Source organism: Dama dama, chromosome 24 (genome assembly GCF_033118175.1).
Source record: "Dama dama isolate Ldn47 chromosome 24, ASM3311817v1, whole genome shotgun sequence".
NCBI classification, from domain to species: domain Eukaryota; kingdom Metazoa; phylum Chordata; class Mammalia; order Artiodactyla; family Cervidae; genus Dama; species Dama dama.
This window is the reverse complement of record NC_083704.1, coordinates 6830800-6846503: the sequence shown is the minus strand read 5'-3', so window position 1 is coordinate 6846503 and position 15704 is coordinate 6830800. Positions and strand designations below refer to the sequence as shown.

General features: G+C 54.8%; 2 protein-coding genes across 6 annotated transcripts in view; one reads left to right on the top strand and one right to left on the bottom strand.

Annotated features, from left to right (window-relative positions):
- The first annotated feature begins 838 nt into the window (after positions 1-838).
- On the top strand, positions 839-13536 carry DBNL (drebrin like). 3 transcript variants are annotated; one of them, XM_061127615.1, is made up of 13 exons: positions 839-1017; positions 5071-5126; positions 6879-6991; positions 7575-7649; positions 8615-8761; positions 9546-9623; positions 9961-10112; positions 10235-10280; positions 10702-10777; positions 11373-11468; positions 11570-11682; positions 11926-12022; positions 12497-13536. In XM_061127615.1, exons 1-13 carry the CDS (start codon positions 935-937, stop codon positions 12634-12636), a joined length of 1272 nt encoding a protein of 423 aa, XP_060983598.1. In that variant the 5' UTR covers positions 839-934; the 3' UTR covers positions 12637-13536. The 3 variants fall into 3 exon arrangements, with proteins under 3 accessions (XP_060983598.1, XP_060983597.1, XP_060983599.1); XM_061127614.1 differs by having other exon boundaries at positions 10232-10280; XM_061127616.1 differs by lacking the exon at positions 6879-6991 and having other exon boundaries at positions 10232-10280.
- Positions 13537-14394: 858 nt separating this feature from the next.
- Positions 14395-15704, bottom strand: part of PGAM2 (phosphoglycerate mutase 2) — a 118109-nt gene continuing 116799 nt past the window's right edge. For all 3 annotated transcript variants that reach the window (XM_061127618.1, XM_061127619.1, XM_061127620.1), the window contains one exon: positions 14395-14598. In XM_061127618.1, the coding sequence (XP_060983601.1) occupies positions 14432-14598 (167 nt within the window). In that variant the 3' untranslated portion in view covers positions 14395-14431. The remainder of the gene's footprint in view (positions 14599-15704) is intronic.

Genomic DNA, 15704 nt, shown 5'->3' with positions numbered 1-15704 from the left:
CCACAACCTCAGGTTGGTAGACTGGCTTTACTGCACTGGGACCAATGGACAAGTGGACCCAAGTTTGGTTGGGTAACAGGGCCAGCACTGGGCAGGTTCTCATCTTCCCTTCGCTACCCCATCCTTGACCTCTCTAGAAAATGCAGGTGAGGTCTGAGAAATACAACTGCACTTTGAGGTAGGTTTGTAGACTTCCCTGGTGACTCAGATGGTAAAGCGTCTGCCTGCAATGCAAGAGACCTGGGTTCGATGCCTGGGTCAGGAAGATCTCCTGGAGAAGGAAAAGGCAACCCACTCCAGTATTCTTGCCTGGAAAATCTCATCGACAGAGGAGCCTGGTAGGCTACAGCCCATGGGGTCGCAAAGAGTCGAACACGACTGAGCGACTTCATTTTCTTTCTTTGTGGCAGCGTGGCCATCACTTAGTGTTCATTTTTATTCTTCTGCTGATTAATTATCACGCATGCTTCATTCTTAGATAAAACTATTCGGAATTCACACAGATAAGGGACCCCCGTGCCCGTCACGGGATCCTCAAACAAGTGCTTTTAACCGTGATAAGAGTAGGAAAGTGCTCCACGAAAGTAACTAATGAGGGACTGGGTGGCATCCTTCGGCCAGGCTCAGAGAGCGTGCCTTGGCTCGGCAGCACAGAGCACGGGGACACGCAGAAGGCCACATTTTCCCTCCATCGCCACGTACAGCTGTCTACATACCTCGACTCCCCAAGAGCTTCCAGCCTGCCCGCAGCCCAACAAACTCCCAGCCCGCACTCGGCCGCTCACCCTGGGTCCCGCCTGCCCCATTTCCGCTTCCGGCCGTCGGGGCGGGGCTTCCGGCCGCCGGGCGGGGCCTTGGGCTGCCTTGCGCGGCAGGTCTGGGAAGCGGCTGCGGCGGCGGCGGCGATAGTGTCGCGGAGACCGAGGTGTGGGCTATGGCTGTGAACCTAAGTCGCAATGGGCCGGCGCTGCTGGAGGCCTACGAGAGAGTGGTCAACGAGAAGTCCTCAACCGACTGGTGGGCGACGGGGCGGGCCGGGAGCGGGCCGGGAGCGGGCCGGGGCCGGGGAGCCAGGGCGCGCGGAACGCTGAGCGCCGCGCACCTGCGCCACACCCCGCGAGGTTAGGTCCCCACCTCCGTCACCCCGTGCCCCTCTGTTTGTGCAGCTTAAACCCGGGTGGGGGCCCGGTAAGTCCCCAGCCCTTCCACTCCGCTAGCCACCGGTCTCGGCCCCCGGGCCTCGTTGGATCCTGGGCCTTGGCTGTGCTTGATGGCTTCGCCAGGTTCTCGTTTCCTGCTCGGGGACTTCCGTGGACAATGGGGCACTTTGAGAAAGCCCTCTCAGCCCTCCTTGAGAAAGCGGAAGCTACATCTGCCTTCATTCCGAATGTTTTGTTCAGCAGTGGGACTCCGAGGGTGGTCTAGCAGCCAGACTGGAAATGGGAGCCTTGCTTTGGGAGCGTCAGACAGAGAGGTCGAGGGATTTAGGTCCTTGGTTCTCCAGGGATTTTTAAGAACCTCCCTTTCATCACGAAGAATGGTACTTCGTATGCGTGAACCATGGGGAGATGAATGAAAGGAGGATGCTGGTTATCTGTTTGGAAAAGGTCCCACCTTCCCTCCACCTCCGGTGACATCCTTTGCTGGAATGTCGGTAATAGGGCCTTTATAGTACAGAAGGCCTGAATCTGAAACCTCTGGCAGAGCCCAGGGTAGCCCACACATAGTGTGGACCCTTGTTCTGTCCTGCAACAAGGGTCGTTGTAGGCATAGTAATTCTGTTACTTTCCATATGTCTTAAATTACATTCACAGATCAGTTTGAGCGTTTATAGTTCTAAGAAATATGCTGAGTATAATGAAGTAAGGTGACCAACTTTGAGGAGCCTTATTCCTTTGCCTGGGAAAGGGCTCTGCGGGCGAGGCTGAACAACTATGGCTTTCTCCGCTAGTCAAGTGCTACTGTTTTCTCCTATCTGCTTTCGCTGGTGCCCAGCCCAATGGCTTTTGTCCAGTGTACTACTGGGATATTGAGAACACTAGTGCCTATCCTTTCCTTCACTCCAAGGCATTTTAGGGAAGAGCTTCAGAATACCAGCTTCCTGGGTCTGCAGAATTTCTGGGGCCACGTCAGTGTGGGCAGGTCTGCAAGTACAGACCTGCTGAAAAAATATCTGACCATGTCACTTCCCTGCTTAAACTCCGCAGTGGCTTCCTGTTGCATAAATAAAGCCTGGACTCTTCGCGGCTGACAGGCCCTGCTGCTACCTGGCTCCTAACTGCTCCACCTGTTTACCACCACTCTAGCCTTCTTTCGAAAAGGCAATGGCACCCCACTCCAGTACTCTTGCCTGGAAAATCCCATGGAGGGAGGAACCTGGTAGCAGCCCATGGGGTCTCTAAGAGTCGGACATGGCTGAGCGACTTCACTTTCACTTTTCACTTTCATGCACTGGAGAAGGAAATGGCAGCCCACACCAGTGTTCTTGCCTGGAGAATCCCAGGGATGGGGGAGCCTGGTGGGCTGCCGTCTATGGGGTGGCACAGAGTCGGACATGACTGAAGCGACTTAGCAGCAGCAGCCTTCTTTTTCTTCTTTAAACTTGCAAGCTGGTGTTCCTCATAACCCTTGTTCTTTATGCTTCCTCTGCCTGGAGTGCCTTTCCACATCATCCTAGGGGGCTCCCCAAACGATTTCTCAAGCTCTGGTATTGCCTTTTTGGAGAGGCCTTTCTAGATTCCTGTTCGTTTGGTTGCAGTCAAATATTCCCATCTCCCTGGTTGGCTTCCTCAGACACACACTATGCATCCTCGTTGATTCTGTCACCTTTTCTCTTCACCAGAAAGGATGGGGTGGGCCCCATCTCTGTCCCAGTTGTAGGGGTACTGAGAGGAGTACAGAAAAAGTGGCAGAGAAGCAAGAAGTAGTCTCCAGTTTGGTGGGTCAAAAAGTGTCACATTCAGAGTGGGTGCATTGGAACAGGCTCCGAAGCGAGGTGGGATAGGGAGCAGCCATAACATCAGCTCTCTGTACTGGGACTTTCTCCCGGGGAAACCAGGTTCTTCCCCTGGGTTGTGGCATATTTGCTCACTTCCTGTACCCACTTCACTATCTGACTATACATTAGTGTGATGTGTTTGCGTGTGTGTGTTTTGTCTCCATTAGAAAGTAAGTTCTGTGGTCAGGTCCTATTAAGGATTATTCATAGCTGCATTCCATCACTTGCAAGTAACAGGTTTTCAGACTGTTTTTGAAAGTGACTGAGTTATAAGGTACTTAGTGCCCGCATGCTCCTTGTGCCGTGTGCCTGCACAAGCCAACAGCCAACACATCATTTTCTTTTTAATTTAATGTTGATTTGCGAGAAGGGTTGTTTGATTGAATGTTGGATGAACTTCTGAACTGGGAACATTCAAGAAGGTGGCTTAGGCTGGAGCTTAGGATAAAGGGGAATGAAGTCAGAGGGGTGGATCGTAGACACAAGGCGTGCTAGCATGCCTTGTTAGCTGCTGGATCTCTTCTTGGAAAAGTGAAGCCTGAGCAGCAGTCTCTGTTTCGTGGTGCTTGTCCAGTGTGCCTGTCTTCTGCAGCCACGGTTTGTGGCCTTCAAGAGGAATGGGTTTCTTTCCTCCAGGAGGAAGGCTGGTCAGGACCCTGACCCCCAGATTCTGGATGTCTCCCAGATCTTTGGACCTGGGTATAACTTCTTCTGACTTTCTTAGGTTTAGGCAGCTCTGCCCAGTGCTGTTTTCTAGGCCCGTGGAAAGCTGAGTGGAACTTGATTTGGTTCCTGTCAGACTTTTGACTCTGCAGTTTCTGTCTGGCACACCTCAGCAGCCTGTGCTCTGGAGCATGGGGAGATGACACGCCAGACTGGGTTTTGACTGGGTTAAGCCTTTGACTTACTGTCCCATGGATTACCAACTTCACCTTGGCGTCTGCCAGCACTCTCTGGAACTCAGCTTCTGCAGAGTTCATGCTGATGGCTCGGCTTTATGTGGCCTGCGTGGATGCTCTCTCTTCTAGAATGTTCTCTCTGAGTAATGTTTGTCCTGGTCAAAGGACCTTCCATGGCCCTTTCCTAGATTTAATACAATTTACCATACTTCTCAACACTTACAGGGCACAGATTTATAAGCCCAAATCTTTGCCAGCATTCTTATGAATAGTCTTATAGAAGGAAGGTATGACCCAGGGTCACCTGTGAAGACCTGAGGCTCTGCTAGGTTGCCCATAGGAGCCTGTCCTGTGAGGAAACTGAGTTCATGTTGCGTCATGGCCTCTATGGTTTCTGACGCTGTATGCAACCTATAAAAGTCTGCATTTGCTGGAAGAGTCTCAAGCCGAGGCAGACCTGCTCCACCAACCTTTCAGACTTTCCAGAAGACTGCAGACATGCACACGGGCATTGGTTATTAAAAATGCATGTCTTTCTCTTTCCTACTTCTCCTTGGTGTGCCCTGGTTTCAGGAATATGCAAGTATCTTTTGCTTGTTCATATGGACTTACGTGGGCTTCCCTCATAGCTCAGTCGGTAAAGAATCTGTCTGCAATGCAGGAGACCCAATTTCGATTCCTGGGTCGAGAAGATCCCTGGAGAAGGAAATGGCAGCCCACTCCAGTATTCTTGCCTGCAGAATCCCATGGACCGAGGAACCTGGCAGGCTACAGTCCATGGGGTCACGATAGTCAGAAACAACTTAATGAGTAAACCACCACCACCATTGACATACATGGTAGCAAGGTAAATGTTTCACACATAAATGTGTAGAACGTTGCCGTAAAATTTCACAGCCTAGTTTTCTGCAAAGTAGACGCATGCTTCCCATCTCCATAGATTTGGTCCTCACGACAAGCCGCTCTGGTAGGTTGGGCCAGTTCCAGATGAGAAGGCTGAGCTCTGGGAGCCCCAGCAGCCTACTGAGATCCTGCCTCATAGTGGGGCTTGTGTCAGCCCACTTGTTGCTGTCAGGCTGAGCTCTTGGGGTGCAGTGTGAAGCTTTGGTGGGTTCAGTGAGGGCACAAGGTTACCAGGGCACTGGTTATGAGCCTATTTGTGTTTTGTTTCAGGGCCCTCTTTACTTATGAAGGAAACAGCAATGACATCCGCGTGGCTGGCACTGGGGGTGAGTATGGTCAAATGAGGAGGTGGATGGGCTACAGGAGCATCAGGAGATGGGGGGCAGCAGGGAGAGTTGGGACATCAGTGCTCTATCTCGGCTGGTATTGACACCATCACAGCAAGAGGAAGGACACTCAGGGTGCAGAGGTATTCCCTGCACGTGGCATGACCAGTGACACCTTCCCTGGCTGTCAGTGAGCCTGCCTCACATCAGTGTCAATGTTGAGGAATTCCCTTCTCCCCTGATCTGAGTGACTGCAGCCAGCCAGGCAGGACAGAGGCTTTCCCCCAGCAGTGTGGGGCCCACAGCTCCTTCTGGCTTGCTTTGGGTTTCAGATGTTTCTAAGTGAAAATACCTACTCCTTGGCTGTCTCTGCCTGGAGGTGCAGGGCAGCAGTGTTCTCTGTGTCATAGGTGGGAAGAGCTGAGATGGGGAATACGCCTGCCCTCTCTAGTTTGCAGACAGCCCAAGGCCTAGCCTGTGCTCTGTCCTTAGCCCCGGGCTGTAGCTGAGACAGGATGACAGTCCCCCAGAGCTGAGTGTTGGTGGAGGAAGAGAAGGTACAGACACATCCTTCCTTCTGCCCTCTTTCTGGTGGATTGAATATCTGTTGGGCACACCCCCACCTGGGAGAGGTCATATCAATGTATATGGTCAGCTGGGACAGGGTGACCTGGAAAAGTGCTGCCAAAATACAGGGTGATAGGAAGGCTCTTGGGAAGAACAGGCTCTTGGCCAGTGCTGGGCAGAGGGGTATAAACTGTAGATCGCCCACCTGATACCCTTGACTCCTCAATTCTCAAGGCCAGCTCACCTGACCTGAGTGACATAGCCTCATTATTCAGTGCATGCTCACTGGCATGTTCTCTTCTTGCTGCATGAATGGTTCTAGTAACTTGTTGGTAGAAAACCTCTTCCATGAGTGGTTCTTCTTGGTGGTCGTCTTTCTAGAAGGACTGCCACTGACGGTGGAATCAGGTGCACTGTGATGTCATAGGGAACTGAGAGTTGCAGAGTTCAGTTTTCATGCCACCATTCACAGTGATATTCACAGGCTCTGCTGTCCCCAGGTTTTGTGGAGCCCAATAGGTAAAATACCTGATCCAGCACTTTCTCACAACCTGGGAATGTCTGGGGTACCTAAGAAGAATCCAGAACTCTAGTGCATGCTGGGGCTTACAGCCTAAGTGTCAGGGGAGAGTGGCATAGGGTCGTCCACTCCTATTTCCCCATCACTCCCTTGTCCCTACTCAAGGAGTCTAAGAGCTGAGGCCCTATATGACTGTGGGCAGTTAACATCTGCTCAGGAGCCTCTGGGTGGCCCTGGAGTCTGAGCAGACATGTAAGGACAGGGTGACTCACAGCAGGCCCTGCTATCCCAGGGCGGTTAGTGGAGTTCAGGCCATGGTAAAACTATTGCAGAGCTCCTCCATTGGAGGTCTGGTGCCTGCCTGGTTTGCAGCAGAAATGACATTTTTATTTCCAGAATTACCTGTGAGTTTGCAGGAGGAGTGATTTTTAGACTAGTGTGGCTTAAAAATCACTTGAGGTGCTTTTCACAAGTGCAGATCCTGGGGTCCGTCCAGTTCTCATAAGTCAGCTTGGTGGGGGTAGGCCTAGGAATCTGATTCTGTTTCAGATAGGACTGAGAACCCTGGCTTAGAAGCAGCTGGGGTTTCCTTTCCTGGTGGACTAGGTGCCAGGGCGGGCGTGGGGTGCCTGGGCCACCTCTGACTCTCCTTGTGACTGCTGCAGAGGGGGGCCTGGAGGAGATGGTGGAGGAGCTCAACAGTGGGAAGGTGATGTACGCCTTCTGCAGGGTCAAGGACCCCAACTCCGGCCTGCCCAAGTTTGTCCTCATCAACTGGGTATGTGGAACTTGAGGGCTTCTGAGTTCTCATCTAGATGTGATCCAGAAAAACTTCCTTTTCTTATTTCCTTCTTTGCCTTTTGTGACTGGAGCAGGGGAGAACTTGAATCTGGTGACTGGACAGAATAGTGGGTTCATTCAGTGTGGCCCAAAGGGCACCTGGGGCCTTACTTGTGCAGACTTCACTGTCCTGGCCCAGAAGTACTCCTGTAAAATGGATTACAGGCAACCACAGGACACTCTTCTCCTTGTCCTTGTCCCTTTCAATGTAGTCATCCTCGGAGAGCAGAGGGCCTGGATAAGGGCTAGGAGGGCTCTGGGAGTATAGGACAGTGACTCTAATGAAATGGCTCCCCTGGGTGGGGACTGTGGAATTCTAAGGAAACTTACCACAGTGGAAGCGGGTGACGTCCTTCTCCAAGACTCCGCCTGACTCGGAGGTTTGGGGTCTCACCATGTCCTCTGCTTTAGGGATTGCGGCTTTCTCTTTCCTGGAACACAGGGAAACTGCCGAGTCCCTGGGGTGGGCGGTGACTTTGCAGGGAGACCTGGGTGACACCGAGGAATGTGCTGTGTTGCAGACCGGTGAGGGTGTGAATGACGTGCGGAAGGGAGCATGCGCCAACCACGTCAGCACCATGGCCGGCTTCTTGAAGGTGAGGGCTGCTCTGTACGGGGCCTCCCAGCATTCACCAGATCTCCAGGTTCCAGGGTGTGAGGTGCCAGGAATCACGTCCAGAGTTGGAAGTGTGCCTTGCATCTGAGGCTGCTCCGCTCTTGCCCAGGATGTAGCCAGAGCCCCTGCAAGCTGGCATCAGTGCGGGGGGTGGGGGGGGGGGTGGGGGGGTAGGGAGGGGGAAAGAGGACCACAAAGAGGCCATGCTGGAGCTGGTCTTGAGGCAGGGCTAAGCCTTGGGTTCCACTTGTTTTATGAGGACAAATTTTCAGCTGTACTTTAAGGATCTGGAGGAGGAGGATAGTTGCTTATGTCCACAACCTCAATGTGCATGTTCCCTTTAATGCTTTTTTTATTTTCCAGTCCATTTCTGCATATATTTATTTTAGTCATCATATAATGGAACTTTAATTTCAAAAGCATTGTGATCAAAAACTATTTGTTGTTCACTTGTCAGCTTACTCTTTGCATTTCTTTGGTTACTGGCAAGGAGATGCAGGACTTTGTTTTCTGGTTCTGCCAACATTTCTTCATATGCACCTCAGTTTCTCCATCTAGGAGGTAAAAGACAGGGTCCCAAGCTTATCGGTGTTTAGTGCCAACAAGGTCATAGTTCTCATTTTTCATGGAGAAATAGTAGCTTGCTTTTTGCAGAAAATGTGCTTGTTTCCAGGTGCCTTTTAAGGCTCATTTTCATTCACTGGAAAGAAGCTCTTTAATGCCAGGGCTGTCTTGTAGCAGCGCTGAACAGGCCACACTGTGGAGGGCGCGGGCCTTCCACGAAAGCTGGGACAAGAACAGTAGGCTTCCCTCAGCTGGTTTTCCTGAGGCCCTGGTGAGAGCAGGCCTCCTGACCCCGAGCCCTGTGCAGCCACTGAGGTGTGCAGCCTGTCCTCTCCTGGGGCCGCAGTGCTTTTTTCTCATCAAGTCCTGCTCCTGCTGCAGGGGGCCCATGTGACCATCAATGCCAGGGCTGAGGAGGACGTGGAGCCCGAGTGCATCATGCAGAAGGTGGCCAGGGCCTCAGGTGCTAACTACGCCTTCCACAAGGAGAGTAGCCGCTTCCAGGACACGGGCCCCCAGGCCCCAGTGGTGAGTGCTGTGTGGGCCTGAGGGCAACCCCTAACTTCAGACTGATTGGACCCACGTTCAATGCTTTATTCCCAGAGGGACTGGGCCGCCACCTGCCTGGCTTCTGGTCCTGGAGCCTGATTGAGGTGCCTATGGTGACCCTGTGCCTGACAGGAGCAGGAGTTGCCTTGAGGCAGGCGCCAGTGTGCATGAGGATTGGCCTTCACCCTGTGCGGTGGTGCTGGAGCCTCTCACGCTGCATCTGTGTGGTCAGGGGTGCTCTGCAGAGAGATTCCATCCACCCTGCAGGCCACGGCACCAGAGTATCCTGTGTGGCCCTGGACAGTGGTTGCTTTGGAGCAACTCCTGGTGGTGTACAGGGCAAGCCTCGCTTAGGTTGTGGCCACACACCTTTGGGCTTGTGGCCTGGTGCTTGCTGCGGAGCTGAGTCTCCCAACACACAGTTGAGGTTCTCGGGTATTCTGTGGGTGCTGCACTGCAGTTAGCTATCTGAGGGAACCCCTGTCCAGAGTTTTCCTCAGCATGGCCCAGCTTCCAGGATTCTCAGGCAGGCCCAGAGGCCTCTGCGTGCACAAGGGCCTGGTGCAACCAGAGACGATTCCAGTTTTCTCTGGGGTTGAGCATCCCCACTTGGAGTTTCCAGGGCCTTTCAGGCTGTTTTTGTTTCAGGCCTCCTTAAGAGTCGCTATTCCAAGCGCCACCCCTGCCAGGCACCGTCACAGCAGTTCTTAGCCATTCTGTGCTCCTGTCAGTGGCCCTCTAGTGAATTCTCTGTTCCTCTCAGGGCTCAGTGTACCAGAAGACCAATGCTGTGTCTGAGATCAAACGGATTGGCAAAGACAGCTTCTGGGCCAAAGCAGAGGTAAGTGCTGCCCAGGGCATGATGACGAGAGCTGCATTTATGGAGCATTGTCTGTGCACCAAACATGAGCTGCTGCATCTCAGTTTTTCTTACAATAAGTTCACTGATACTTGTTCAATAAGGGATTTGAATAAATAAGCCTTTTGGCACCCATTTGCAGATGGTTGAACTAAGGGTTAGAGGTGTTAAGTAACATAGCTAGTGAGCGTTGCTTTAGAGCCCACGCTTGACCACAGCCTGTGCAGCCTGCCTGAATAGGTCACGGGTGAGAGGGGAGGTCCATGTTGCCGGCAGTGCAGAGGCTGAGTGGGGCAGGCGGGTGCGACTCTCCCTGCAGAAGGAGGAGGAGAACCGCAGGCTAGAGGAGAAGCGGCGAGCGGAGGAGGAGCGGCAGCAGCTGGAACAGGAGCGCCGGGAGCGGGAGCTGCGTGAGGCTGCCCTCCGGGAGCAGCGCTATCAGGAGCAGGGAGGCGAGGCTGGCCTCCAGAGGTGAGGTGGGGGCTGGCACCTACCGGGAGGGGCTGTCTCTCCTCCCTAGGAGTGTCCCCCAGAAGCAGGTAAGGAGTATGCTGAGGCCAGGCTGCAGCTCTTCCTTCTGCCCCTCCCAGCAGGAAGTATGAACAGCATGAGGTGGTTTCAAGGAACAGAGAGGAGCAGGTGAGTCTTGGATGCCCCCACCTTGAGAGGCCAAAGTAATACGTGGAGGCTCATCCAGGACAGGTGTGCAAGCTGCCTGCTGGGAGCGATGACGGCCACATGGATTCCTCCAGATGCCCACATCTTGCGCCACAGGCCCCAGAGAGGGGCTTCCTCTAAGGGGCCTGCAGGGGGCTGGGCAGATCTGAACATGGGACATGTGGTGTCTCAGAGCTGGCAGTGAAGAGGAGGCTGAGGGCAGAAGCTTAGCCCGATGTGGGTCTCCTGTGGTCCTGGAAAAGACCTGTGAGCCCCTTAGCTTTGGGGTGTTGCTTCCTGACCCCCCTGCACAGCTGCAGGGAGCCAGGCAGGCCGATGGACTCCTGGGCCTCATTCACTGTCGGGTCCATGTGCACTCCTCTATGAGCTTGTTTGTCCACAGCCAGCACACCCACGGGAGATTTTCAAGCAGAAGGAGAGGGCCATGTCTACCACATCCATCTCCAGCCCCCAGCCAGGTGAGACTTCCCTTGGTCCAGCTGTGAGGCAGGGGATGGCTGAAGGGGTCTGGGGTCCCAGTACAGGCCGCCCTGAATTAGTGACAGATGTATCAGAACGTGAAAGGGATGAGTAAGGAGAGCCTGTGCTCGTGTGGGTAGCTTCTGGGATGCGAGCCTGGGACCCAGGTGCCACCTTCTGCTCTTGACCTCCTCCTCCAGAGACCTGGTGGGACAGGAGGGACCATGTGTGGCTCTGGAAAGAATACTCTCCAGTCCTGGCCCTGTACCCCTGGCACACCTCCCGTGCTGGGCTGTTATCCGGGCCCCAGGGGCCTGGATCTGTCATCTCTCTGGCCTTCAAAGGCTGTATCAGACTGCACTGCTGGCCAGCTCTCGAGCACTGCACAAGGCCCACGATACACACATGTGATTGTGCATGCTCGGTAGTATTCCTGTAGCTGTTCCACGTCCCCGTTCACTCCCTGTGTGATGCTCACTGTCCCAGAACAGGTCCCCCTTCTGAGCAATACAGAGCACAGAAAAGACAGCAGGTACTTGCTTCTTCCTCCTTTCCAACTGTGTGGTGTCTTACATGTTTACCATTGGTTTGTAGGTAAGCTGAGAAGCCCCTTCCTGCAGAAGCAACTCACTCAACCAGATACCCCCCTCAGCAGAGAGTCAGCTCATGCCACCCCTAGGCCCAGGGCAGGTAAGGCTGTTGGCTGCCCCGTGGAGGGTTGAGGGTGGGAGGGAGACGTGGGTGGTCCTGTCCCCTCCCCTGGGTCAGAGTGAGTTGTGTCCCCCATGCAGATCTCCGCGAGGAGCCGGTGCCCAGTGTCCCTCCGTGTTCGGTGCAGGTGGAAGAGGAGGCTGTGTACGAGGAACCTCCAGAGCAGGAGACTGTCTATGAGGAGCCTCCAGGGGTGGGTTCTCTGCAGCAGGGCAGATCTGTGAAGGGGCCGCATACCCAGACATGCACGCCTTGGCTCTCCCATCATGGGACACCTAACTTCCGTGACTCACTGACTCGTCTCGCTTAGTCCTGGAGGAGGCCCTGTCCCTCGTGCCTTCCCCACAAGCCTCCGGTGAGCCCTGGTCACAAGCAGGGTTGAGTCTGGGGTAATCAAGACCTGAGACTTCGCTTCTTCTTTCCCGTCTGTGTTCAGGTGCAGCAGCAAGATGCCAGCTCTGAGCCCGTTGACCACTACCCCGGGCTGAGTGGGAAAGGGCTCTGTGCCCGGGCCCTGTATGACTACCAGGCAGGTAATGTGCTGTCCCACCACCTCAGACCACAGGGCCCAAGACCAGGAGGTGGGATTTGGGGGTCCCCTCAGGAAATAGCCCCAGGAGGTGTCAGAAATGGAAACAGGGTGAGAAGGAAGAATGGATGGGGTTGCTGCACAACTCAGGCCTCCCCACGTACTCTGAGCAGCTGCTTGCTGTCCACTGGTGTGAATCCCGGTTGCCCACCTTGTTCTGGAACTAGAAATATGACCAGAGGGATGGGTCAGACCTGGATGCTGGTACCCCTCCCGCTGACCCTGGGTGGAGGCTTCAGGGAGCAGGCTGACATGTGGAAGTGCTATATTCTAGTCTTTCACTGGGACAGTGGTCCCAGAGCCAGACTGTGTAGAAAGGTGTGTCCTGGGGGACTGGCCACAGGAGCAGCATCAGGACAGGCTGGTGGCCGGGGTCCCCGAGCTCTCAGCACAGCATCTGGGCTCACCTTCTTTGCAGCCGACGAGACCGAGATCTCCTTTGACCCTGAGAACCTCATCACCGGCATTGAGGTGATTGACGAAGGCTGGTGGCGTGGCTATGGGCCAGATGGCCACTTTGGCATGTTTCCCGCCAACTATGTGGAGCTCATTGAGTAAGGACCCTCGACTGCTGGCTGAAACCAAGGGCTGTCCTTCCCTTCCCCACCCAGATGTGATTTCCTTCTTGCTGGAAGAGGTTGGGTGAGGGTTGTGTACGGCACTTTCAAGGAATGGTATCTGCTGATGAGGACAAGCCCTCTGGCTCCCTCTGGCTTGGGTGGCTTGGCCTCTGTTACCCCAGATGCAGCAATAACCTGGTGATCTCCAAACGTGCTACCAGAGCTTCCCAAACTCCTCCCAACCAGCCTGGCCCTAGACCCCCAGCAGAAGACTGCGCCGAGGCCTGCCCAGAGCCAGCCCTCAGTAACCTCTGCCCCAGGAGTGTGGCGCTGCCAGGGGCGGGGGGTCTGAGCAGGGGCACCTCGAGGCCTCCTGCATTCGCCTTTCTTTCCTTTTCCTCTTGGCTCCATGGGATGGTGTCTATAACTAGAATGTCCGTGATCCTTGGGAACAGTGAACTTAGTTTATGACCAAAGTCGGAGTGGGTCATGACTTTGACGACAGTATTTCTGGATCCTACTCTGTCCTGCCCATTTCTCTGTCCCTCTGCCTGGGCTATGGGCAGTGGAGACAGGGACGACCAAGCCCCCATCTGAATATGTGAAGGAGGAGGTGAAAACATCAACAGACACTGCATTTCCTTCCGTGTGGCTCACTCTTGTCTCCTGCCCCCAGTGTGCCTGAGAGGTTCAGAAGTAACCATGGTGGCCTGTTATGCTGTCTTTCCTTATTTCTGCCCCAGCCCAACCGTGTCTGCTTTTGGAATAACAACTGCCCCACACAGGCGCTAGCTCTGATCCATCCTATTGTAGCCCTCACCTGTACACCCTCTGACCTCTGACCTCTGACCAACCATTAGCCACCTAGAAGAGGCATAAAGATCTACATGTGACTGAAGTCAGCCTTCTGCATCTCAGTTCTCTGGGAGGGGCCGAGGACCACTCTGACCCCTGCCGCAGGGAACTTCCCCTTACCCAGGACAGCCCGTGTGCCTGTGTGCATGCAGCGAGGCACCCGCACCACCGTGTCTGGGGAATTACAGCTTCTCTTCTAGTGCCGGGCAGAAGCAGCGTGGGGCAAAGGATGTGCTGAGGAGGCTGCCAGCCCCAGGCAGTGGGGCTGGTGGCCAATCGCAGTGCCCCCCTCCCCCCACTGCCTGGCTGCAGATGGCACTTCCTGTCGACTTAGGCTGAGCTGCAGGCAGGTCCCACCATGTCCAGATATCTCAGGACAAAGTCCAAGGCTCACCCAGCCATGAGAGCTCCATGAATCACGTATTGCCAGCTTTAAGGCCGCCTGTGCGCTTGTCTGTCCCTGGACAAGGGGACACTCGCAGGGCAGGGCCCAGGGTAGCATCTTGCCCTTCCCACCCTGGGGCTGCAGAGATGGTAGAGGACACCAGTGGGAAGGAAGTGGTGTCCTGGCTGCAGTCCTGGCTCAGCACAGCGTGGGCGGCATTGCTGGGACACCCCTTAGGTGACCTTGGGCACTCTTAATTTAGAGCACGGCTACCAAGTGGCTCCAGCTTTGGGGGTTACATGGTGAGTTGTCAGGAGCCACTTGTTAGCCAGGGATAGGGAGTCTCTTGGCCACCACCGATGGGGATGGGTTAGGCAGGCAGCACGGGCCTGGGGCTGTGCTTGTGGCATCCCAGGCTGCAGACCTGTGGAACTAGCCCTGAGGGAGTGCTGGGGTAACGGGTGGGCTTCTGCCAACCCACCTGCCCGATATCTGGGGCTGTGCTGAACTCGAGGCTGTGGAAGGAGGTGCCTTTATTGCCAGAGCCCGCCCTTCACTTGGCCTTTCCCTGGGCGGCCACAGCTTCCATGGCCTTCCGCACAGTCTCCTCGTCCCCCAGGAAACGCATGGGCTTGGTGGGCTTCAGCGCCTTGTCCAGCTCGTACACGATGGGGATCCCCGTGGGCAGGTTCAGCTCCATGATGGCCTGGTCCGACATCCCTAGACCAGGGGAATAGGGTCCTTAGCCCCTCCCAGCCTGTTGACCAGCCAGCCACCTGCTCGTGCATTTAGCAGGTTTCGTGACCTTTATGGGCCATAGTGCTGTGAGCCAGGCAGCAGTCTTCCCACCCCTGATAGCACAGCCACAGGACTGTGCCCGGAGAAGGTCAAGGCAGCTCTGAGACAGCAGCCTACAGAAATAGCTGTGGCGAACCAGGGACCTCACTCCACCCCAAGCTGTCTTGATCTGGGGCGATGCCATCAGCCCCCTTGGCCCAGCATGAACTCTGGATGTTTGGGATCAGGGGAGACATTAACCATTTGGTTTCTAGAGAGTTACAGTTTCTGGACATTCTAAGCAAAGGAGCATCAGTGCCTTGAGAACGGGGAGGGGGCAGGGAGGAACAGCAAGAAGGGCTGCTGATGGCCATGGTGGATGGGAGGTCCTGCCAGGTGCAAAGGAGAGGTTTCCGAGGAAACCCAAGCCTGCTGGCCTCCAGTCCGTGGCCTGGAATAGCAGCTCGACCTTTGGCATTCCTGTCACCCCACTCTGTTGTTGGAAGGAGAGCTTAAGAGAACATGCTCTGGTCAGTGCGAGACCCCAATCAGCTTTGCCTCAGTGCATTCATTTCTCCTAGACCAGGCTGCAGGAAGTCCCCAGGAGGGAGGGCAGGTGGTCTTTCTGTCTGCCAGGCTCAACGCCAAATGTGAGGCATCTGTGTGGACTCAGCATCAGAAAGGCAGCTGGGGCTTCCATGAAGGAGCCTGTCATACTGCGAGGTATTGCTGTTTTAATGAAAGCCAAGTTACGAACCTACGGTCTCTAGTGTTCTCCACACCCTGTTCCCTTCTTTTGACTAATCTTTGCTTGGAGTGGGTGTGGGCAGGACCTTGCCCTCGGTCACCAGTGACATGACTTGACCAAGTTCACTCAGCAAGCTGGGATTTAGAACCAGATGGGCTCTTTTCAGGAGTGGGTGTCCTTTGGCGGGGTGCCAGCCCTAGGGCCTTCCCCCTTCTCACCTGGGGCTTGAGTTTGGGAACCTGGGCCAGCAGTGGACCCCTGTATGGGGCCTGGGCCCTGAGTCAGTGGTGGCAGACATTTT

Coding starts and splice junctions, on each gene's coding strand:
- DBNL (XM_061127614.1), top strand. CDS start 935: ATGGCTGTGAACCTAAGTCGCAATGGGCCGGCGCTGCTGGAGGCCTAC. Junction 9,624..9,960: donor GCTTCTGGGCCAAAGCAGAG/GTAAGTGCTGCC, acceptor CTCTCCCTGCAG/AAGGAGGAGGAGAACCGCAG. Junction 12,023..12,496: donor CCTGTATGACTACCAGGCAG/GTAATGTGCTGT, acceptor CCTTCTTTGCAG/CCGACGAGACCGAGATCTCC.